General features: G+C 39.9%; 1 protein-coding gene across 3 annotated transcripts in view; it reads left to right on the top strand.

Annotated features, from left to right (window-relative positions):
- The window catches only part of TAF3 (TATA-box binding protein associated factor 3), a 152,234-nt gene extending 126,326 nt beyond the window's left edge, over window positions 1–25,908 (top strand). For all 3 annotated transcript variants that reach the window (XM_061181645.1, XM_061181644.1, XM_061181643.1), the window contains 3 exons: window positions 20,537–20,792; window positions 23,748–23,854; window positions 24,665–25,908. In XM_061181645.1, coding sequence (XP_061037628.1) covers window positions 20,537–20,792; window positions 23,748–23,854; window positions 24,665–24,779 — 478 coding nt within the window. In that variant the 3' untranslated portion in view covers window positions 24,780–25,908. The remainder of the gene's footprint in view (window positions 1–20,536; window positions 20,793–23,747; window positions 23,855–24,664) is intronic.
- The last annotated feature ends 246 nt before the right edge of the window (window positions 25,909–26,154 follow it).

The following is a 26,154-nucleotide window of genomic DNA, read 5'->3' as shown; positions in this document are numbered from 1 at the left end:
TTAGCCATAAAAATGAAAGTAGTAGCCATGAACTTATTTATTTAGTAGGTAGAGTAGACAACAGGAAATTTGCTTTGCATTCTCATGGTTCGTTCCATCTTAAAGTTTGTGTGTAGCATGTATTTTATGCAGCCGCTGCTTCTGTTAGTTCTAAGTGTAATACAACAAAAAATCCCAGCATCATTCTGATGAATGGTGGTGTAGGGCAAACGTGGCCTTCTAGGAGAGTGTATATTCTTCTGAAAGAAGAAAATCCGAATAGTTTGTGCTTTTCTTACCTAAATTATCTGTGTAATTTCCACGTTACTCGTTTTGGTTGTGCCAGTAGAGACCTAGACAGTAGGTGTTAGTATTGCTGACAAGCTTAGAAAACGTAACAAAAATACTGTAGATTGAGCTCTTTTTAAACCAAATATTGGTGCTGGTGCCCTCTATCTTACCTACAAAAATTTTAGTAACATCCTTCTCCCTCAACCATCAGAGGACAGAGGGCTAGTTAACAAAGAGACCCAACCAAAATAACTGTACCTACCATCTCCTTGGAAATCCTGTACTTGGGTTCACTACTCTAAAGGGAAGATGTTCTTATTTATCATTGGACAACTACTTTTCTCCTACCCGTTCATATTTATTCCAGTTTTCTCATAACTCACCATTACTTCATCTTTCCTTTCACACAGAAGTTTGGCTTGCTTATTCCTTTAGAGAAATAAGGTTTGTAAAAAGGCACTGATAATAATATTCATCTCATCTACCCTTAAGCGTCTTTCAGTTATTCTGTTGAGTAATTTCTTTTCCTCTCGATAAATCACTCATATACCTAAGATATTGGAAGCTGTGAGAAATAGATCCTATGACTCTGGAACAAAATGTTCAGTATTATGGAAATTATAGTACCCAGACATTCTAGACAAATTGTCCTTGAAAGTATAACTTTATGTAACATGTAAACTTTCTGACATTTAGGTAAATAACTCCCCTATCATATGAATAATTAATCACTTGACCAAAGTCAGACACAAGGAAATACTTATAATGAACAAAGGAATAACTTAAGTGAAATATATTACATTTTAAACTTAAAAAGAGAGAGAAGAAGAGGGAGGCCCAAGTCACATAGCAATAGGATTTTATATAAAATATAAGTTAATGAGTAACGGTTTTTTTTTTTAACTTATTTGTTTTCTGTTTTTTTGTTTTAAATCTAAATCAGGGGTCAGCAAACTATGGCCATGGGCCAGTCCATCCCACTCTCTGTTTTTTATGACTCACAAGCCAAGAATGGTTGAAAAAAAATTAAAAGAAGGATAACATTTTATGAACATGAAAATTATATGAAATTAAAAGTAATCTTTTATTGTCATAGCATAAGGATACGTGACTTATTCCTTGGCAGTAATAATGGAAAAGAGATGGTAGATTCATATAAATGTGCCTTTACTTAGTTTGTATACAGCCAGGGGGTGTAATGATGCTCTTTTGAAGTGGAATTAATGAGCAGACTAGCATTCAAATGGGAGAGTTTGAATAGTCTAGGAGGAGGGGTTTACTGCTAAAGAACAGGCAGAGAATAGAGTCTTTTGAAACTACAGGAAAAAGAAAAAGCTTTACAGGGTTCAAATTATACACTCTCTCTGGAAGATCTTTAAGACAATATTTAGTTTCTAAATCTTATAAAGAAATTATGCCTTTGACCCGTGATCCAGGAAGGTACTTTGAGGTTAGATTATTTCCTCTATTCTCTATTATTGTCCCTTGAAGCCAGACAGAGGGCCCTTGTTTTCCCCTTAATTTAACGTGCCTGGAAACTGGATTCTAAAGGGTCTGTGGTCAGTCCAGTGCCTCCTTCTGATAGTGTTAAAATTCAGGGTGACTTTACAAGGACCTCAAATTCCTTTAATAGGTCTCCCAGTAATGGGGACCCAGAGTTCCTATTAGTCTGTATTGAAGATGAAACTAAAATACTAACCCTGAAGTTACAATCTCAACATCCATAGTTTGTGGGGGTGATATGAATGGGGAGAAACAGCACATTCAAATAAATCATTAAGTAACTGAGTCTGGGCCAACAGTCAAGTTTTGCCTCGATGCCGAGAAAGCAGGTAGGTTTCAGCTTGCCCAGGAGCAGCACCTGGAGCCATATTGATCAGGATTTTGAAGGTCCCACTGGACTTGGTGACAGAGAGTACAGTGCGTGTGATGTCCACTATGGGATGGGCAAGTGGCAGCACAGTCGCCATGTTATTTGTTATCCCAGTCTTACCATCCCTTTATTTTGAGCAAGTGTAGGGAAATTGGGCTAACTTTAGGCATTCGTTCATTTATTCATTTCTATGAAGGATATAAATAGAGCAGAGTAACGTGAGGAAGGGAGTACCTTAGGGGTGGGACTGTTTAGATAGGATTGTTGGGAAAGACATGGCAGAACATTAAATGTGTGGTTATATTTATAAAGCTCAAAATTCTGTTAAAGGAGCTTCTCATTAAAAATGATAACTTTAGGTATTGGTAAAGTATTAAGAAAAAAGGTCAAGGTTTGTAAAGATTTGGGGGTGAATAATGGTGGTGCTTAGGGGGTTAAGCGTTCTTTCCCCCTCACATTTCTCAAATGTATCTTGAATGCTGTCGTCTCCCTGGTACTGGGGAGGCAGCTCTGTCCTTTTCTCCGTCTGTTCCTTGGCTCTTCCGAGGGCGGAGTGGCTCTCCCGCCAGGGAGCTTTGGTCTGGTCGGTAGGGTTACTGTACTGCAGAAGTTGGGAGCTGGTTCTGCTCTCAGGACATTGCTGCCCTTATTCAATGAGCTCACCAGGGAGGGGGTAATGAATTGGGCCCCGCCAAAAATCCAGTAAGGCTCAGTTATTGTTCCAGTTAGATACTGTATTTGATCAAGTGACACAGAATCATTTATGATACCTTTCATGAAAACAATATCATTATCATTAATAATCCTAAATTTTCTTTTGGCTGAGAGGTCACAATAAGTATTCTCTTTTTCACAAGTTTAATCCTTTTCCCAAAATATGCAAATTATGCTGAGATATTTTTCAATGACCACTTTACTGCTGGAAATTACAGTTTTCTTTCTGCTAACATTTTATCACCACAGCTATGAGTATTATAATACTCATGATATTATGTATTTCTTATAATTCAGGAAATTCTTTCATTAATCAGACCTCTCTTAGCAGAGGTGCTGAAAATTGGACGCTTTTTTTTTTCATGTAAGTAATTCAGTTTTTTTATTGCAGTTTATAGAGTTTAGTTTATGCCTGGGAGGGGGCTTCTTAATACTTGTAATTGCTAAATTATTTATATATGCTATAAAAATGAGAGCTAAAACTTTGCTCATTAATCTTGAAAAATAATGTTCAACCTTTAAAAATGTAAAATATGTACAGATATTTGTTGTCTTTTTTTTTTTTTTCTTTAATTTATTTTATTTATTTATTTTTGGCCGTGTTGGGTCTTCGTTGTTGCGCACAGGCTTCCTGTAGTTGCGGAGCGGTGGCTTCTTTTGTTGCAGAGCACGGGCTCTAGGCGAGCGGGCTCAGTAGTTGTGGCTCGCGGGCTCTAGAGCTCAGGCTCAGTAGTTGTGGTGCACGGGCTTAGTTGCTCCGCGGCATGTGGGATCTTCCCAGACCAGGGATGGAACCCATGTCCCCTGCTTTGGCAGGCGGATTCCTAACCACTGTGCCACCAGGGAAGCCCTGTTGTCTTTTTTGTGGTCCAAACTTTTCTGATTAACTATTTTTGATAGGACAGCCAGAAATAGAGGATAACCATGGGCAATTACAAAAATAACCATTTAAAATATTTTTAAAGAAAGTAAGCATTTTATATTTTTATGTAGCCAGATTTCACTGAAAGACATATAATAGGTGAAACGTGTATAGTGGTGTTTTAGTGACAAGTTCTTTAGAAAAATAATAGCAAATGATTTTTATCTCACTTTCTACATTTTTTCCTACACTTAAAATGTCATTTATTTATATGTAGATTTTTTTCCAGTCTAAAATTTAAGGGTGACTTAAAGAGAGAACATAAAGATACTAGAAAATACTAGGAAACCAAGGCCAAGGAGAGGAATAAGAAGCAAATGACTGCACATCAAATATGATTATGGCTTCCTAGCAATAAGTGCAGAGTGAAATGCAGTTTTAAAAAGGAAGGTACCTCCTAGTTTCTCAGGAGAGACAAAGTTTTTGAAGACACTAAATTTGAAATTTTATTTCCATAAGGAACCAGATGGCAAGAACACCTTTTTTTTATTTGACTGTTTCTTACACCAACCCCTGATCCAAGGATGTAACATAGATGCACACTCAGTGAAGGTGCCTCTGTAAGGAGTCTTCCTTTCCCTAGTTGAAACACTCACTTTCTCTTTGTATTAGTCAGGACTATTGGTTGCAAGTAGGAGAAACCCTAATCAAACTAGCTCAAAGAAACTGGCTTTAGGCAAAGTGGTAACAAGGGTTCAAAAACTGTCATTAAGACTCTGTTCACTTTCTTTTTCTCCGTCTAACCTCTGTGTGGTGGCAAAGATGGTGCAAGTTGCTCTTGGCTGGTGTGGTTCTTAGTGCTCACAGGCTGAACTGCCCGCCCCCCCTTTCACAGCATCTGCTGTGGGTTCCCATCCAGGAACCAGCCCCAGTGGGAGGGGGGAGAGCCCTGTTAGAAGGGGAAATGTTAGGTTCCAGAAGGAAAGAAGGACTCTCCTACCAGAATAAGGGATGAGGGGCAGGCAAAAACAATTGATATGTTTTTATTTTATTTAGGGAAAGGCAATCAGATTCATATTTTTATAAAAGTATACTGAGGAGGCAGAGCAAGGAAGCTTATTGGTTAAAAAAAAAAGATCCTTTAGAAATAAAGTTTAAGAACATTTCAGACCATCATCCTGTCAGATTTGGAAGGCGTTTTGTTCTTCTATTTTTAATTTGTTTCCCTTCCGATAAAACTGTCTGCTTTGATTTAAAAAAAAAAAAAAAAGAGAGAGAGAGATTGAAAAGTGTTGATAGTTTTCTTTGTTTTGCCCTGGTTAACTTGCCACTGATACTGAAACATTTCATAGGTTATTTTGCCTATATTAGAAGCTAACTAACAAGAACAGTGACCCACCCCCCCCCAAAAAAAATAAATAAGAATAAAAATCTTGAGTGACTGTATTTAAAATTTATGGCAAATGACTTATTTTTAATGCTAGTGAAAGATGGTAACATTACAAATGAAACTTCCTAGCAGCTGAACAAAGAGAACACAAATTGTGGGTGGTATACATTATTCTTGCTACCTTTTATACTTATAAATTCAGCAGACCCAAACCCATATATCTCAGTTATAATTCCAAGAGGAAGCAGGTGGTTAAAATTTTTCTTACTCGGGTCTTCAGCCCTTTTCTGATTTTTCCAGACTAGGATATCTTAACCTCCGTATATCACTCTCTCATTTTTACTGAGCTAAAGTTATGATGGAATCCCCAAGTTTAATTTCTTCCTCTGGCACATGATAGTTTGTTGATTAACACCAAAGATGCAGTGTATTCAAGAGAAGAAAATAGTATGCTGTCAGAAAAACTGGCTTTAGGTTTTGGGAAATGTTTTTACTACCCAGTAAAACAACTGGAAAGATTATAATCAAAGCATTTCCATCTTACTTGTAAACAATTACAGCAGTCCTTACACGGATGCCACATTACAAGACCAGGGAAAATTTACTGGATTCCATTCTAATGCAATTAGAGCTAATTTTGTTCTTTAAATGAATAAAAGGTCAGCTAGTAAATCTAGCTTATCTTGAGTCCAGACTTCAATAAATTGTTTTATTTAATTTGTTGTAAAAGATCTTATCCTTAATGGGTCTAGGTCTTATTAGTTCACTTAGGTTTTAAAATATTTATGACCACCTTTTTAGATATGATTTGAATGATAGTTGGAAAGTTTCTCCCTGCGGTGTTATCAAGGCCCAAGATCACTAATTGAGTGAATATAGGAAGGTACTTAAGATTTGTTATCTAGACAAAGCTGATGCAGACTTCCAGAATTTAAATGTTCTTCAACCTGTGACATGCAGAGGTAATTTAGCTATATCATGGTAACCTTTTGGATACTATCTGACTATAATTTCCCCTGAAGATCAAACTACTCACACTTCTAGTGTTTAAAGAGAATCTGTACCTACTGATGAGAACACTCTTACTATTACTGACAGCAACATAGAAAATTTAAATTCTTTGCATTCTGTTGTTCCCTGTCTTTTTAGGGGCTATGACATTAAAATACTTACATAGAGACTTTAGAGGCGTAGTGTGATGCTTCTTCCTTCCTGTTCCCACTCCAGCCTTCGTAGCTCGTGAGATGGAAATTTGTGTCACTGCCCGACCTCTGTGATTTAGAACAGCGGTCCCCAGCCCCCAGGCCACGGACCGGTACCAGGCCATGGCCTGTTAGGAAATGGGCCGCACAGCAGGAGGTGAGCGGCAGGCGAGCGAGTGAAGCTCCATCTGCCGCCCCCCATCGCTTGAACCAACCCCCCCACCTGCCCCCCACCCCCCGGTCTGTGGAAAAATTGTCTTCCACGAAACCAGTCCCTGGTGCCAAAAAGGCTGGGAACCGCTCATTTAGAATATTGCAGCCTTTTTTAAATGTGGCTGCCGTAGTCTCAAAACATGGGTTGGGTTGAGGGACACGTCACCGTGGGGACTGACTAGACACGTTACCCCGTTTGGATTTACTCTTCTGGGTTCCAGAACTGCATCTGTCCTCACGGCTTGTCCTCCAGGGTCCAGCAAGGAGCCCAGCATCCCTCCTGATCTTCAGGACCAGCTCCTTCTCCATCCCCGCTTTTCCTGACCCCGCCCTCCCCCCCCCACCCCCGAAGTTCTTTCCCTTCGTTATCTCTTCTCCTCTGTATCTTTCTCTCCTTCCTCTGGTATCTTCCCTTCAGCCTTGGGTTCTACCATCCTAAACCTTCCCACCTTCACCAGCCTCCCCCTCTAGATGAGGGAAAGGCCATGTAACTTCCTCTTCTCATTCTCGCTTCTCAAAGCATATTCCTTGTATGTACTTTCTTCCAATTTTTTTTTCCAGTTTTATTCCTAAACTCCCTACGCTCTGGTTTCTGCCCTGGAAACTTTTCTGAAGCTTCTCATTAAGATGATTAAATGCATCCCAAGGTGGTGCTGCAGGCCTGTGACTTCATCCTTCCTGCTTTTCAGATACGGTTGTTCCCACCAAGCCCTTTATGAAACTCTCTATTCCTTGTTTTTCTTGGTACTACGTGCATCTGATTCTCTTTCTCCATCGTTGCTTCTATCTTTCTTTGATCACTTTTTCTTTCTCTTCTTGCCCTTGGCCTACTACTCTGTTCTTTCTCCCTAAAGTTTCTTTTTCACTCTTTTCAAAATTAGGCGATGATGATTCCCAAATCTTTACTTCCAGCTCAGATTTCTCCCCAAAATGCAGACTAGTCTGCCCAGTTACCTGCTAGAAAGTCTGGAAAGACCAGAGGCACCTCAAACACGGCCTTTCCAAATTGAATACACCATTATTTCCCCAACCTTGTACTCCTTATGCTTTTTATTTGTTGATGATGAGATCAGAGCCTCCATTTTCAAGCTGTCTTAGTTTCTAGAGTAACTTGAAATTAGACAAACACACTCTGACTGGGAGAATTGGGAGATTTTATTTATGTCATATCACCAGACGGGACATCTGAAAATTAAGACGTGAATGTCTCCCAGCTCCAAAAGTGTTGTTTTGAACAAAACTTAAGGAAAGAGAAAGACCCTTTCCTGTGAGGTCTCCTTTGAATGTCACCTGAACTCTTGTACCTCCCAGTCACCATCTTCAAATTTGGGTCTTTCTTCCTTGTCTAGACACAAGTAGTCATCAGCACCAGAGGAGTAAAGATGTTGATGCCTACTCACAGGCCTCTGGAACTGCGCCCCCCCCCGCCCCGCCCAAGCAAAGATGCCTTCGGGTCGGAAACACAAATGCCCTTAGCTACCGGAGCTATTTTGCATCCTTGAGAGAATAACAGATTTTTCAGTTTTCCACTTTTCAAATCAAGTACCCAGCATCGATCACCCTACACCCATCTGAGCTCTAAGCTCTACCCTCTAACTGTAAAAGCTCCAGCATCACAGAAACCCAAGGCAGGGGGATACCTCCCCCCCTTACTCCCAACCCCTCACCCGCCCGACAGCCAACCAGTCCCCAGCCCCTCCCCGCCTGACCGACAATATTTGTCAATTCCTTACCCTCTTCTCCTTTCCTGCTGCCTCTCAGAACTGTTCTCCATACTTAGTCCCTCCAGAGCAGTCTGTCTAGAACGCTTATGCTTTATATGTTGTGACGCTTCCAAACTGCTTGCGGTTTCCCATGCAGAACAGGATGCTTTGCATCTTTATTCCTTTTCTCAGGTTGTCCCATCTGCCTCAAATGCCTCCACCCCCCTGCCTCTTCATCAGAGTCACTCGTATTCACCTTTTAAAACTGTCACTTGTCATTAGGGAAAGTGATCACAACCCACCTTCCCACCCCTACCCCAGGCTAGCCATCCTTCTGCCAAGTGCCCAGAATACACTGTTTTCATCCAAATTATTCCTCTTCGTATGCTTTATCGATCTACCCTTATGTGACTGTCTTCCCCCCAGCCGTTTCTTGGAAATTGAGGGTGTGCCCCATTCACCTTGAACCCAGCCACCCAAGGGTAGGAGACGTAGTAGACGGGCGATAAATATTTGTTGAGATGGATTCACGGACTGAAACAGTCTCTCATCTGTTGAACCATAGCACTGATTTTCACTCTGAACAAGCTTTCATAGATTTGAAGTGGTATCAAAATAAAGTTTAATTGAGTTACTTTTCCAGAATGGCTGTAACATTAGTAGTTGGTTTTATCAAGTAAAAACCCCTTAAGTAAGAGGGCTGAAGGGGATAGAGGAAGCTTACTCTTAGCCCTGGAGTACAATGGGAAGGCTACGTTTGGTCTTGAAATCTTCTGTCAGAGATTGCTTTTCCTTCCTAAACTGTGACTCCTGGTATTCTGCCTAACTTTAGAGGTCCTTTGAATAATAAGAGGATGCTGAAAATAAGTTGCTTAAAGGAATTGGAAGATCCTACAGGTGGAGTGACTAAGTTTCCAAATGTGTTTTATTAAATAATGTAAAGTCGGTCATTCTATAGTCTATGTAAAAGGGAAATGTGGGTTTTTTAAAAGACTTGCATTATCTATCTAGTAACAGATGCACCTCTCATATACTCTGGATAGATGAAAAATGACACCCCTCAATTTGAATCTGCTTTTTTTTGAATCTGGGAGTAGCTTTTCTCCCAGAGCACACTCACTGATTGCCCGTCTTTGGCTCTCTATGCCGCATGTACTTTGGATTTTAATCAATTACTTCTGCTTCTTTAGTCCACAAAGGTGAAAAAACATATATGTGTGTGTATACATCTCTATATATATCACATGCTATAAATATATATATATGATATTTTTTCCATGCTATTTACTGAGGAAGATAAAAATTCATGTAAAGCATGGTGATTTTTGGTGAAGACACAGCCGCTATTATCAAATTTTAATATATTTTAAAGTAGTGTTGGGTTTTCCAAGCATGACTTCAGTAATAACTGAATATTATAACACTATAGTGAGATACAAATCTTAATCACAATCCTGTTCATTTTTCAGGTTCACTGAATATCATCTTACTGCTTTTAATGTTTTCAAATAACTGGGATGTTATTTAATCCTAAAATGAATGAATGAATGAGTGAAGGTTTATCTTTTATGGTTAACTTGCAACTTTAGCATATGTTCATGTAAAAGCATCTCATCCTCCTCTGTAGACTCCAGGCTCAGAGAGTATTAAAAGTGAAGTTTCATCAATGTTGAATGTTCAGTGTCATTTGGTTTTGCTTTTTCTTACTAAATGTACCCTTTCTTTGCTGGAGAGAAAAAGAAGCTTTTCTAAAATCACAAAATCTTTTAGAAGTTCTGACTCCAGGGAATTTGGTTTTTGAAAAGAACCCTGACAGTGCCCTAGACAACACCCTCATGGTTTTACATTTTTTAAAAATTGTTTTGCATTTGAAAAATACTAATTTTGATTATATACATAGTAAAACTGTGTCGAAGGAGATACACTTGTGCAAATGGTAAATTTGAATCAGATGTTGGTTCTTCTCTCAGGAATGTAGATGTAAACAATCATAATAGAGGTAGAAAGTGTTAAAGTCTATAAGAGATACATCTCAAATGATACAGAAGTTCAAGGTGATTGCTTCCAGCAAGGAAGGATCAGAAAAGACTTGGGTGGAGCAGAATCTGAGGAGGGTCCAAAGTGCTGACCTCCTGCAGTCACCTGAAATAATTCTGTGTGTGTGGTTGTGTCACCAACAAGATATGCACTGAGGTGCATTCCTTTCCGTTTATTTTTGACTTGTAGGCAATTTTATAAATTTAATTTTCTGAATATGTAAGACATTTACTTGCCCCCAAAGTTGAAACTATGTAATATGTTCAGAGATGTCTTGCTTTCCGCCCTTTCCCTCTACCTTTATCCTCCTCGACCTATAGGTTACCATCTTTATTTCTTTTTTTAAATTATCCTTTTGTATATCTGTTTGCAAATATGAGGAAATATGCATTATTTATTATTTATCTAAGTATTCATGCCCTTTTAGGGTATTTTACAGATTTTGAACATTTGACAATAGAAGTCTAATCATTTGGGTATCTTCTTTGGAAATGAAGATTCTACAGTGGCTATGTTTTCCTCTAATTACTTCATGCAATCTGTTTCATTTTTCAAATAGGTCATGCCTGAATTAAAAGACAAAATGTTTGCTACTTGGTATGTACTTGGGCTATGACAAGATAAGATGGTGTAAATATTCAGGAGGCAAGCCATGAGCTTGAGGAATTAAATCCATTTACAGTTATGTGCTAATTATATGAATGCTAAAAGTCGAGCTGTGAGGATCAAGAAGAATAAGGATAATGATTGATTTGAAGAATCAACATAGCACTGATTCTCATAATTGTCTTTTGTTATTTGTTCCTTTTGATCACATGTGAAATATGGAAATGACTGTGTTACACTTTGGCATTTTAAGTACCGATGCTCTAAAATATAATTTCTCCTAAATTCTGAATATTTGTTTATGTACCTAAATGCGATAAATTAAATACTTGGTATATTAATTTCCTATTCCCACATATAACAAATGACCCCAAAACTTAGCAGCTAAAGCAATAAATGTGTTACTTCCTAGTTTCCCGTGGGTCAGGAATTCGGGTGGTTCTAACTCCAGTCTCCGTCAAGCTGCTGCCCAGGGCTTCAGTCACTGGAAGACCTCACCAGGGATGGAGAATGCACTGCGGGCTCACACAGGCTGTTAGCAGGAGGCCTCAGTTACTGGTCACATGGGCCTCGTCCTAAGGCAGCTTCAGCGTCCTCATGACTTAGCCTCTGGCTTCCGCAGAGCAACTGATCCAAAAGAGAGCAAGGCAGAAGCTGCAGTGTCTCTTATGACCTACCTCGGATGTCACACACAGTTGTTTTCACGATATCCTGTTAGCTGTCTAAGTCAGAGCCCACCCAGGCTGCGAGAACACTCCACCAGGGTGGGAGGGAGCTGCCTGCCACGCTTGGGCTTAGTATTTCCAGGACTTTTACAAGAAAAGTAAGAGAGCAAAACTGTGATGTTTTAGATAACCACAGACACAGTGATCTGGTTTTATAGTAATATATAGTGAAATCTTAGTTTACAATGCAACATGGGAATCTGTTTCATGTGTATCTCAAAAGGTGCATGGTATTTCTGAGATTGATCAAAGTTCTAAATCTGAAGAAGAAAATCAAGTTGTGGCTTGAATATGTGTGTGTGTGTATGTATATATATATTTTTTAATCAAAGTGGGTTTTCTCCCAGACATCAAAGAACTTCCCTGTTGGGAAGTCTATATAACATTCATGGAGGTGCTTACAGTAGTCTTTACTATGGCATCATTTTGTCACCATTTAAAAATGGCTCTTGGCTTTTGAGGCAAGTAAGTGAGCCATGTGAGGGAACTTTTGAACTTTGTGCAGTTCAGTAGCCAGTCATACGGACTTTGATAACTTTGATGGCCGGCTTCACAGTGTTTGCACACAATCGCTGACTAATGAAGATCATTAAACTCCCCATGTAGACGTATCCAAATGGTGTTTGCCTCTAACCTCCGAGCCTCTGTGTGGCTGGAGAGGTGAGGACGGGCCCTTTGTTGACTTGTCAAGCTGTTGAGTTTGCATTACAGGCCAGGCAGCGCATGACCCACTCTATTTATTTCACTGTTTTGTGCTGGGGAAACAGGTAAAGAAATCCTGCCAAAACTCCTCCTTCTGCATGTTTTTATGAATAACACCAGTGTTTATAGCAGCTAGAGCCCTCTGATCAAATCCTCCAAAAGATGTAATGTTAGCAGCGTGGAGCCATTGTGGGACCCAGCTGTGGGCGGTGTTGGTTACTCTGAAGACATTGCTTATTCAACAGAGAGCTCTGGAGGAGAGCTTACTATGCAGTTAAAGAGGAGGGAAAGTGCCACTAAAGGGAAGAAGTATAGAGAAAGTGCAGGAAACAATAAAGATCGGCGGTGGAGGCCAATAGGAATCCAAAATTATTTTTACAGTGATCATATTAGGTTGAGTAATGATAGTTTATCTCACAAGTGATGAGAAATTATATCATGTGATACTGTTTATGTATTTTTTCTGTAATGTTCTGTAAATTAAAGAGATAATAAAAGAATTGTTCTCAAAACTGTGCCTCCAGTTACCACAAAAGTAACTGAGCAGCTAGAATCAAAAATAACTTTCAAACTCTGTGAATTTTCTGGTGAAATTCAAAAGAGTTGGGAAAAACAAGTCACTTTAGAGCCTATATAATACCAGTCTAATCTCTTGGAAGCAGAATATTAGGACGTGTTTTGTCTCATCAACACTGAGTATCCACTTTTATTTTTTTTCCTTTTGCTACTCAGAAAATTTGAATGAGAAATATAAATATATATATATGAATACATACCAAATTTAAAGGGGAAATTTAATTGAACTGGAGGAATATTTGGCATTTTGGAAGGATTATCTTTATTATGAGTTATTTTCATTAAAAGACCATTTCTCTGAATTGAAAAATAAAATTTGTACAAGTAGGTATTTCTGAGATTTCAGGTACTGCCCCATAAATTGATCAACAGTCTGTTTACGTCCATTGGCTGCACTGCTATTGCTAAACCATTCTCATGGGCACCATTCACAGGCCTTGTAGGAAAGGGAGAAATCTAAGAAAAATAGAAAGAGATGAAAGGGGATTGAGAAAGAGTCAGGCAAGGCAAATAATATTCATTACGGGTTTGGTATAGCTTAAAACAATTTAAAAGCATTTCAGATAAAAGAATGAAACCTTCATGATGTGTTTGTACCTTGCATTGGTGTCGTGATCATTCTTGGTCTAAGAATGAGTAGAAAGATGAGGAATTAGAATCCATGTTGGCACATAGAAATCTCAGTGGTCTTGGGACTCATTAAGTAGTGTGGAAGGAAGGTAGGCAGGAAGGAAAGAATAGAGGAAACTGGCCTATTTTTAAATATTTTAAACAGGCAAAAAATATTCAAAAGTAAAATAGTTATTCTATAGGAGCATTCTCCCTGTAATATTAGGCATTAAACATATTAAAGTTGATGAATATGTATCAAGACACTGTGTTTAATACTGCAGATAATTCAAAGACAAATAAGATAGTACATACCTTACTCCTAAGGAATATACCACTTAATGTGAGTGATAAAGACAGATATGCACACAATTAGGATACAAAGCAACCATGGATGTTGCTGTTGTTGTTGTTGTTTTTAATTAATTTATTTATTTATTTTTGGCTGTGTTGGGTCTTCGTTTCTGTGCGAGGGCTTTCTGTAGTTGCGGCAAGCGCGGGCCACTCTTCATCGCGGTGCGCGGGCCTCTCACTATCGCGGCCTCTCCCGTTGCGGAGCACAGGCTCCAGACGCGCAGGCTCAGTAGTTGTGGCTCACGGGCCTAGTAGCTCCGCGGTATGTGGGATCTTCCCAGACCAGGGCTCGAACCCGTGTCCCCTGCACTGGCAGGCAGATTCTCAACCACTGCGCCACCAGGGAATCCCGGATGTTGTATTTTTTTTTTGAGAAGGCCCAAGACTGTTATTTCAAAGAAAATACCTGAGAGCATTTGTTATAGATGATAAAATTCAAGTTTTTACGTGAAAGTTAGAATTTTGGAAAACATATCATTACAAATTGACAGCTCCTCAACAATTTAAGAAATTTTTGATGAGATGGATGGTAACACCAACAAATATGTTTTTTTTAAATATTATATAATGTATAAATATTTGAAAGATCCGCATAATTCAGTGAACCAATATTCCAGATCACCAGTGCATGATGTTATAAAATCATGCATTGGTAAAATATCTATTCAAAGTGCCAGACAGGTCAATGGACTTTAATATAACAGAATATGAAAAGCTTATTGATATGGTTTTAGATTGCACATTGCAACTAACTTGTAGGAAACTGCCACTTGCTTTTCATTAAAAAAATGCTACCTGTTAACGTGTAACGGGTTTGTTATTGTTATCTTTAAACGAACTCTCTATTTTTAAATTTCTCAGTTTCAATTTTTAATATGGTACGTATTGGCAGATATAATGCATATAAACAAAAGTTCTTTATGTTTCTCACTAATTTTAAGATTGTAAAGGGATCCTAGGACCAAAAAATTGGGGAATTGCTACTTTAGAATTTCTTTTAGTAAGGGTCCACTGGTGGCAAATTCTCAGATTTTGCTTGCCAGAAAATGTCTTTATTTCATCCTATTCTTGAAAGATGTTTTTGAAGACAAAATTTATTTGCCTTTAGCATATTGAAGATGTTATTCCACTGTCTTCTAGATTTTAGCATTGCTGTTGAGAAGTCAGCTGTCACCTGATTTTTCTTTGAAAGTAGTTGTCCTTTTTTCCTTTGGGCTCTTTTCAGACTTTTCTCTTTGCCTGTGGTATTTTATCTTTTCACTCTGATGTGTGTATGTATAGATTTCTTTTTATTTATCTTGCCTGGGATTTGTTGGGCTTCTTAAGTCTGTAGATTAGTATCTTTCATCAGTTCTGTGAAAGTCAGATATTCTTTGTTAACATTTTACCTCTGTTTCATTCTCTTTCTAGAATTTAGATTAAACAGTACTAATTAGACCTTTTTATTGTATTTTCTTTGCCTCTCCTGGCTACATTCTACATAATTTCTTCTGTTCTATTCAGTTTATAGTTCTCCCATCCACTGAGTTTTAAATTTCAGTTACTGTACTTTCCATTTCTATAAGGTCTGTTTGGATCTTTTCAAATCTGCTAGATAACTCTGTGTAACCTCCTATTACCTGCAGATAATTTCCAGTTTTGCCTTTTATTTTTTTAAACACTGTAAGCAGAGTTGTATTGTAGTTGATAATTGCAGTATCTGTGGTCTTTATGGGTCTCTTTATACTGTCTGTTATTTCTTCTGGTTCTCCCTGTTGCAGCCTTGCTTCCTTATATGTTTATCTTTGATTCTGTGCTGCTTTTTTCCTTAAATAATTGTCTGTATTAATAATATGAAGCCTAGATTTTAAGTTACTTCCTTTCAAGATGAGTAGTGCTGGGTACCTAGGTGCATTGCAAGTGCAAATTACTTTAAATGTGTTGTCCTGGACCACCAGAGTTGAGAATTTGTGAAATCTGATTCATTCTTACCTAATTGGTATAGCCTGTTGGGAGTCCTTAATGTGGGGAGGGAGTTCTATTAGACTTTCCACTTTGACAGGCCCTGGGCTTTGAAACCTGTCCCCTGTATCAAAACCAAAGATCAGATTCACCTTATACACAAATGCCCTCAGAGTGAAACATCTGTGTTCTACTTACCTCTCTGGGTTCCTGCTTTTCCTTTAGTTTTGGTTCCAGCACCCTTATTTTATTTTATTTTATTTTATTTTTAATATCTTTATTGGAGTATAATTGCTTTACAATGTTACGTTAGTTTCTGTTGTACAACAAAGTGAATCAGCTATAAGTATACATATATCCCCATATCCACTCCCTCTTGAGCTTCCCTCCCATCCTCCCTATCCCACCCCTCTAGGTGGTCACAAAGCATTGAGCTGATTTCCCTGTGCTATGCAGCAGCTTCCCACTAGCCATCCATTTTACATTTGGTAGTGTATATATGTCAGTGCTACTCTCTCACTTCGTCCCAGCTTCCCCTTCCCTGCCTGTGTCCTCAAGTCCATTCTATACATCTGCATCTTTATTCCTTCCCTGCCACTAGGTTCATCAGTACCATTTTTTCAGATTCCATATATGTGCATTAGCATACGCCAGCACCCATATTTTAAACCATTATGGGAAACTGCCTCCCAGAACAGTGTTTTTAAATTTTAGTCTAACCATAAGAATAAGGAGTGCTTGCCCTATGGATATAAATTCCATAGTAATAACTTGGACCTCTCATCTTACATGTAAGGCAAACCTCACTCAGTAAGCACTGAGAGACAGCAGAGTGTAGTTGTTAAGATCACGGGTTCTGAAATCAGGCTGCCTGGGTTTAAATCCTGGCTCTGCCACATAGTAGTCTGTGAACTTGCATAAGGTACTTAATCTCTGTGCCTTGGTTTCTTCCTCTACAAAAGGAGGATAATATCAGCACTTGTTACCTCATTTGGTTGTTATGAGGGTTGAGATAGGCAAGTAAACATTCAGCAGGTGCCGGCATGCACTTGGCTTTCCAGCACTCACAACAGCTGGGAACTTGGTTAGTGCTGGCTAAATATTCACTATGAATTACATTAAGCAGCTATTGAGTGTCTCCTGGACAAACAGCCCATGTTAAATTCTCTTGGTCTTTGGCTGCATTCGAGTTAGGAAGGTGATCACACTCACGTGAAACAAGTGGAGAGCAAGTAACAGCACTGTTTATTTGCTTGTATAATGATGGAGTTTTTGAAATACTGTTTTATAGTCTTCTGACCAGAATAGCAAAGAATCAGTGCTTTGTAGGGGAGGTGTTTTTCTAAACAAGGACTTTGAGAAAGAGGCCCTGTGTGGATTGGTCATGACAATGCTGGGGATGACATGAGCAATGGCCATGACACTTCACATTTGTACATAGTTCTTGACAGGTTCCTCCCTATTCAGGTTCTCACCATAGCCCTCACAGGCAGCTATCTTTATTTATACTTTGTTGATCAGAAAAGCAAGGTCTAGGAAGGTCAGTGCGGGATCGTAGGAAGAGGTAGGTCAGTGCAGCCTATTTTAGAGAGCAGCTCCGGATTCCTAACAAAGGTGAAACTTTATGTCTAGGAATATAGCCCAGGGAGATTCATCACCATATTTACAAGTTAACATGTAACATTTACAAGGTAATACGTTGTACAGTCAGTAGGACAATGGGCAAAAACCCTTTGACTTATTCATACTATGGAATACTATATAGCAATTAAAATAAGTAATATATATCGATAAATCAAGAGCATAAAACTAAGCGGGCAACTAGGAAACAAATAAGTTCTAGGGATCTGATACACAGCATGGAGATTATAGTCAACAATACTGTATTACAAATGTCAAGGTTGCAAGAGACTAGATCCAAACAATTCCCTTCAAAAAAAGAAATGATAATTACGTGGTGTGATAAAGGTATTAGCTAAGGCCACTGCAGTAATCATTTTGCAGTTTACAAATGTGTCAAGCCGACACACTGTGCAAACTTACACAATGTTGATTATATCTCAGTTACAAAAAAAAACTAGGTGAGGAAAGCTAGTTGCAAACGATAAATATAGTGTGAATTGTTTATATACTTGAAACACATAAAACAGCGGTACGGTATGCATTGTTTATGGGTATCTGCAAAGGCAGAAAAAGTTCAAAGAACAAAAATTTAGAAACACACCTCTCGGCTGGAGGACAGTGGTTCCTTCTGGAGGAGGGGGGAGGGAGACCAGAAGCAAATATGTTTTCTCTAAACTTGAGATGATATACTTTTTTCCCCTCAAATAAAGGCACTTTGTAAAAAGAAAAGAAGAAAGAGTTTTAGAATCAAATAGACCTCGGTTCTAAGCCTGCCACCCATTTACCCAAATTCCTTTCTCTCTCTAATCCTGTTTCCTCATCTATAAAACGGTGTCACTATAACTTCTTTGAAGTTGTTGTGAGGGCTAGATGAGGTAATGTATGGAAAGCACCTAGTATAACACCAGCTGCTTAGAGGCGCACAGTAACTAGTACTTTTATTGTTTTATTTTTTATTTTTGTTAACATCTTTATTGGAGTATAATTGCTTTACAATGGTATGTTAGTTTCTGCTTTATAACAAAGTGAATCAGCTATACATATACATATATCTCTTCCCTCTTGCGTCTCTCTGCCTCCCACCCTCCCTATCCCATCCCTCTAGGTGGTCACAAAGCACTGAGCTGATCTCCCTGTGCTATGCAGCTGCTTCCCACTAGCTATCTATTTTACATTGATAGTGTATATATGTCCATGCCACTCTCTCACTTCGTCCCAGCTTACCCTTCCCCCTCCCCGTATCCTCAAGTCCGTTCTCCAGTAGGCCTGCATCTTTATTCCCGTATTGCCCCTAGGTTCTTCATGACCTTTTTTTTTTTTTTTTTTTTAGATTCCATATATATGTGTCAGCATACAGTATTTGTTTTTCTCTTTCTGACTTACTTCACTCTGCATGACAGACTCTAGGTCCATCCACCTCACTACAAATAACTCAATTTCATTTCTTTTTATGGCTGAGTAATATTCCATTGTATATATGAGCCACATCTTCTTTATCCATTCATCTGTTGATGGGCACTTAGGTTGGTTGCATGTCCTGGCTATTGTAAATAGAGCTGCAATGAACATTGTGGTACATGACTCTTTGAATTATGGTTTTCTCAGGGTATATGTCCAGTAGTGGGATCACTGGGTTGTATGGTAGTTCTATTTTTAGTTTTTTAAGGAACCTCCATACTGTTCTCCATAGTGGCTGTATCAATTTACATTCCCACCAACAGTGCAAGAGGGTTCCCTTTTCTCCACACCCTCTCCAGCATTTATTGTTTGTAGATTTTTTGATGATGGCCATTCTGACTGGTGTGAGATGATATCTCAATGTAGTTTTGATTTGCATTTCTCTAATGATTAATGATGTTGAGCAATCTTTCATGTGTTTGTTGGCAATCTGTATATCTTCTTTGGAGAAATGTCTATTTAGGTCTTCTGCCCATTTTTGGATTGGGTTGTTTGTTTTTTTGATATTTGAGCTGCATGAGCTGCTTGTAAATTTTGGAGATTAATCCTTTGTCAGTTGCTTCATTTGCAAATATTTTCTCCCATTCTGAGGGTGTCTTTTCGTCTTGTTTATGGTTTCCTTTGCTGTGCAAAAGCTTTTAAGTTTCATTAGGTCCCGTTTGTTTATTTTTGTTTTTATTTCCATTTCTCTAGGAGGTGGGTAAAAAAGGATCTTGCTGTGATTTATGTCAGAGAGTGTCCTGCCTATGTTGTCCTCTAAGAGTGTGATAGTGTCTGGCCTTACATTAAGGTCTTTAATCCATTTGGAGTTTATTTTTGTGTATGGTGTTAGGGAGTGCTCTAATTTCATTCTTTTACATGTAGCTGTCCAGTTTTCCCAGCACCACTTATTGAAGAGGCTGTCTTTTCTCCATTGTATATTCTTGCCTCCTTTAACTTTTACTTTTAAACGACTTACCCCAGGTCACGTGCCGGCCTGTGGAAGACGAAGGGTTTGAACTCAGATATCCTGGCTCTGAGCCTAGTTCTTCTTTCCCGGCATGGGTTCTGTGGGTAAGACAGTGTTAATGAAGAGAGAGACCTACTAGAGAATGGACTTGAGGATATGGGGAGGGGGAAGGGTAAGCTGTGACAAAGTGAGAGAGTGGCATGGACATATATACACTACCAAGCGTAAAATAGATAGCTAGTGGGAAGCAGCCGCATAGCACAGGGAGATCAGCTCGGTGCTTTGTGACCACCTAGAGGGGTGGGATAGGGAGGGTGGGAGGGAGGGAGATGCAAGAGGGAAGAGATATGGGAACATATGTATATGTGTAACTGATTCACTTTGTTATAAAGCAGAAACTAACATACCATTGTAAAGCAATTATACTCCAATAAAGTTGTTAAAAAAAAAAAAAAGAGCAGCACGCAGCTCTAATCAGGACTTGGGGACATCACCAGGGAAGGAGCTGGAGCCTCACGCCCGCTGCCTGACATTTCGGCCAGCCGTGACCGAGTGAGAGGAGAAGTAGGTTGGGGAAGGGCCTTTAACCCTGAGCTCCGTCGCTCTCTGGACTCTCCAAAAAGTCTTTTGCTGCTAGAAGAACCAAGTGATTGTGCGATCATGTTTTTAGCTACCTGGCTTGACTCAACTATGTGTTTTGACTTTTCCTTTTCTCTCTTTTGTTGACAGTGTCATCAGCAAAGTGGTCCCAGCCCCCGAGGCTAAGCCAGCGCCTTCTCTGAACAGACCCAAGACACCGCCGCCCACGCCGGCCCCCGCCCCTGTCCCCGTGCACGTCACCCCTGCTCCCGTGCCTTTGCCCCTTCTCGCCCCGGCCAGCGCGCCCCTCACCGGGATGCCCGCTCCGGCCCCTGCCGCCTCGGGAGCTGCCAGTTCCAAAGCCCCCGTCCGGAGTGTGGTCACGGAGACGGTCAGCACTTACGTGGTGCGCTACTTTCTATTTTTGGAGTATTTAAGAAACAGCCACTTAAGAGCTCACTCTTTCCTCATGAAAATGTTTTCAATTAAAAATGCAGTGTCAGATGAATCATTATTGAATTTCAGAGGCAATTCTTTATGACTGGAAAGGCATTTTCATTGCACTTTCAAGCTTTCAGCTGAAAAGTATTGTTAGGATGTTTGCATATTTAGTCTCCATAAATAATGTCAGAGCATTGTTTTTCTTTATTCGGCATTGTTTTGGAAGATGACTATATACCTATACACAGCACAATCAGTGTATAAATATAGAGGTGAATAGTGATAGTTAAACCCCTCATTGACTTTCTTGATCAAGCAGTGATTCACTTAAGAGTATAATTTGTGTGATATACACACGTCTGATGGGCCAGCTGCTCTTTCTGAGCCGCAGCACTAATTATAGTAACTCACTGGCTAAGGTGCAGAACATACCAGGGCCTGCAGAGTGAACGGAAATGAACTTCCAGACACAGAGCTTCCTGAGTCCAAGCTGGTCTTCAGGTGGAAAAACTCACCTTGATGAATAAGTTCGCATGGTTGTCATGGAACCGTTTTTACGTGTTCTCCCCATACTTAATAGTATCAGATCTTACTCAAGCCCTGAATTCAATCAAGTAATAAAGCACTTACATAAATATGTCCTTTGAGCTCTGTAGAGTGACACATAAACAGACGACAAAAAGATATCAGGCACATGGAGGTCCTAGCTGAGCTGACACAGCCGAGATCACCAAGTACGTAGACTGAGATCTGTCAGCCTAGTGGTGGTTCGGGTCTTTCTGAATAGATGGGGCTGGAGGGTGGCAGGGTCAAACTCCTGCTGTTGTTGTTATAAATCGTGCAAGTATTACATCTCTATAAAGGCATTTGGGAAGGAAATTTCAATGAATCATTAAGTATTTGAGGCACTATAATGATACGAAGGATAAGAAAATCTCAAAAATCTTCAGAGAGGATATAAAGACATGAAATATTAACAGGAAGAAAGAAATTGGCCATTCAAGACAAAAATAGAAGACATGATACAAAAATCTGTGATCATCAAATCAGTCCATTCAAGGACCAGTTGCTACAGGTGTTTAACTGAGGCCACATCACCCCAAGATGGGTTAATTGGGGAGGATTTTACACTTAATCTCCTCGGCCTCCATTTCTTCAGGTGTAATTAGGGGGTTGATGGACTAGGTGGTCGCTGATTTCTGATTCTCCAGTGGATTTTTGAGTTAACTCCCTGGAGATGGATCAGATTTGCATAGACAACATGGATGAAAGCCTTCTGTCTCCTCAGAGACACTTTGTAGACAGAAGACAAAATGTGTGAATTGAAGGAAGGACACAGGCTGTACAGCAAAAAGGCTGATTTTGTAACTGCCCAATCTGTGACATTGGAACTGTCACTGACATTCCCTTAGCTCCAGTCTCCCCATTTCTAACCTATCCAAGCATTGTTTTAGGATGATGAAACCAAGTAAGACATTTGAAAGAACTTAGTAAACCGTGAAGGGCTGGGCATTAGTTATTATGGGTGCTGTGGCAGATTTCTCATGTCACAGGGTCACGGCCTCCTAATTTCAAGAAAGGTCAGCCAGCAGCAGGACTGGCCATGCATGGCAGCTTCAGGGCCCAGGGCGCTGGGCCAGCCTTCGCCCCAGACAGCTGGCACGTGCTAACTGGTGGTCTCTCCCCTTGAAACTAGAGAGGACCGAGTCAGGGATGTAACTGCCCACAGATTTGTTTAGGAAGCCTTCACATCAGCATCCTCTGCCTCTGTAGAGACTGTTTTGAGAATGGTCAGCCTTAAAATAGCACATCAGTGGAATGAAACATCTCTGCCCCCTGTACACCCATCACACACAGAGAAAGCCATTTCTCTCCTGCACATCTAGTCAGTGTTGTATTTTAAAGTACCAGAAGAGACTATAGCTTGCAAAATAAACTGAATGAAATTATATGCTGTGTAATTGGAAAAACTTTAGAAAATTATCATTCCTGGTTTTGAATGCCCGTCATAGAATTGTTTCTTCCAAATCGGTCTTGTTCATGTGGAATTTGAGGAAGTTGTTCAGTTAGGGATGCTTCTTATTTGGAACTGCTAAGTCAAGTAAAGCAAAGTTCAGAGCACAGCATTATTTGTTGCAAAATAACATGAAAATGTGTGGCTCTTTGGCCTCCTGCGTCCCTTATTACATTTGCCCTTTAGTTGATTGTACTTTACTGAAAATGTCATAAAGGGAATGGAAAGTTACTTAGTAACAACTCTTTTATATCCTTGATCTTATCAGCTAGTTCAGGAGAAGGGTTTGGCTAATAAGTAATAAGGCAATACATGCACATTGGCCGTATTTATTAATTCCAGGCCTGTGAATGTGATGGAGGAAACAACATAGAGTTAAGCTCAATAGCTTTCAAAAATATTCATCGTTACTTCCATGAAAACCCTAGTCATTCAGGATGTGTGTGTTTGCAGGATTTCTTTAGATAAAAGTGGCTGTAGGTCATATTGCTCACAGAAATGATTATAAAATGCTTTGTTTTTATGACTTACAAAAGAGAGTTTAAAATATTCATTAGAAATGTCTTGGGAGTTCCCTGGTGGCCTAGTGGTTAGGATTCTGGGCCTTCACTGCTGGGCCCTGGGTTCAATCCCTGGTCGGGAACTGAGATCCTGCAAGCCGAGGGCCAAAAAACAGAAAAAGAAATGTCTTATCATTGAACACTTAGTAGCCATTTGCTTTTTCAGGTGATCCCAGGATAGCGGTGACCATGATCACAGCTTTACTTAATTGTTAACTACTGGGTTTTTTGTTTAATCTGTCGGTGTATTAGCTTCTCAGTGTGAAGTAATGATCCTTATTGTGCCCTTTTTTGGGTTCTTCTTCCTCAAAGCATCTCTGTTTTGCTCCCTCCCCTGCAACCCCAGATCCGAGACGAATGGGGGAACCAGATCTGGATCTGTCCCGGCTGCAACAAGCCCGATGACGGGAGCCCCATGATTGGCTGTGACGATTGTGACGACTGGTACCACTGGTGAGTCCCCATCGTGGCCCTGGGGGGAGGGGCTCTGCACACAGGGTGTGGGGGTGCCTCTGGCCCGTCCTGGCTTTTCTCCCAGGGCAGTTCCTCTCCAGAGAGCGGTGTACGGAGCAGAATCACTGCCAAGAGAAAGGCGTTCATGTGCGTTGCAAAAATCACGAGTCTTTGGACTATCATTATTCAGCCTAAATTCCAAATGTGTTGCTTGGCTTATGTATCCTCCTGCTTTAACAAAGGAAAAGGAGCTAGAGGGGGTTCCCTTTCCTTTCTTGCCAGTCGTTTTCTGTAGCAGCTGCAGTGCTTGACGGCAACGCTAAGGGAACCCCCCGTAAACGTGTCACAAAGTGCAGAAGTGAAGGGACAGCTTGTGTGGTTTCTGCACCTCTTCAGCGCCCCCCCAAAACCGAAGAAACACCATCAAAATGCATGCAGTCTTCCCGTTTTATCTTGAAAATATCAGATATAAAAAGATAGGCGTCCACTTCGTCACGTGCTATATGATATCTCTGAGATAAAAACAAAGCCATGGCTCAGAAGCATTAGACTATTTCTGGCTGAAAGGATGAATGAGCTAATTAATTTCTCCAGCGGGGCCTGGAGAGGGGCTTTGTGTAAGGTGATCACCCACACGCCCAGCAGTAGCGCAGCATCCGTCAGAGCTATGTGACTTGGATTTCTGGTAAATACATCACAGACTTAGGACATTATTTAATGACTTGAAATTCTTTAAAAACACAGGAAAAGAATGTGTGGATAAATAAAGCTTGTTTGTCTGAAGCCTTTTCTTCCTTGGTAACCATGCAGGCCCTGCGTCGGGATAATGGCCGCGCCCCCGGAAGAGATGCAGTGGTTCTGTCCCAAGTGTGCCAACAAAAAGAAGGATAAAAAGCACAAAAAGAGGAAGCACCGGGCGCACTGACGCCCCGGGGGCCCCTGTCCTGATGCCTCGGGGGAGGTGCCGTGACCCCGCCTCCGTGTCACCTCCCACCATGTTCCTGCAGGTTATGAACCTCGCAAGACTGAGGACAGAAACACACCACCTGCAGGGATTTTCCTTCCGGAACACCCCGGCCCGGGGCCACGTGGTCGTGACCGAAGGAAAACTCACGTGGAGGCGGGGCACCGGGGCCACCTCGCCTCCGTTTTCTATTACCAGTGACAAGTATTGCTAATAAAAAGACCATAATCTTCCCTTTCGATTTTCTTGATTCTCTCCAGGGCCTTTTCCTTAAGGTGTTAGATGAGGAGATGGCGTGTGGCCTGCCTTGACCGTGACTGAGGGTGACGTTGGTAGTCTGTCTGCACCTCCAGCCTCCTTCCCTCTGTAGTGAGATAATCATAATCACATAAAAGAAAACTCCAGGTGGAGTGTCGGTAAATATTTTTGTGATGAAAAATATATGAAGCTTCCCCTCCCTCCCTGTTTTTAGTACTAACATGTAAAATGTTCAGGCTTTTTGTGAAATACCTTATATTTTTTAAGAAAAAGGTTTCTATCATGTCCTGTTGGCTTTTGTGCAAATTATTTTTGTTGACTCTCACCTATTTTCTGTCTCTGTTGCCTCCCGACTTTGCCCATTTCTCTAAACTGCTGGTGTTCTTCTCACAGCTTATCCATTTCATCAACTTGTATAAAAACTCTTCAGACCAGGAGATCTCCCCTAATGTAAATAATAAATATTTATGAAGTAGTTATTTTTAAAAATTTTTTATCCTGTTTAAATCTGGCTTTCTCTGAAATCTGCTGTGATTTCAACCATGTCTATAATTACTGCTGTACATAAGCAAAGAAGGCTAGAAAAAAAGAGCCATGCGTAGTTCAAAGTTATCTACCTTGAGCTGAACCCATGCAGTACCCAAAACACTGGGGGAAAGGACCCGAGCAGTTGGAAGGAAAACAAGGCAATTTAAATCTATGGTTTATGATTTGAAATTGTTTTGTTATCTCGTTTCTGTAAATTTCTTTGACTTCCTTTTGTTTCAAAGGACATGTAGATTCCCTGAAAGTTAAAAAAAAAAAAAGGAAATATATATATATATATACTGTAGCATTTTGTGTTTATATTGTTTTATTTCTGCAAATCTGTTCATTGATATTGTGGTTTAAGGCTGAAATGAAGTATATTATGAAATTTTTTTTTTAAAGAAAACTCATCAAATTTCAGGGTATCACAAAACTTTATTATATTACTATACTGCCCACTATTTATTATATGTTATAGATGTCTGAGAGATAAACCAAATATTTTATTTTTAATGTAAAACATCAAATTTAATTTTATTAGCATATTTTA

Source organism: Eubalaena glacialis, chromosome 2, assembly GCF_028564815.1.
Source record: "Eubalaena glacialis isolate mEubGla1 chromosome 2, mEubGla1.1.hap2.+ XY, whole genome shotgun sequence".
Classification (NCBI taxonomy): Eukaryota; Metazoa; Chordata; class Mammalia; order Artiodactyla; family Balaenidae; genus Eubalaena; species Eubalaena glacialis.
Note: the sequence above shows the minus strand (reverse complement) of the source record. Positions and strands in the feature narration are given on the sequence as shown.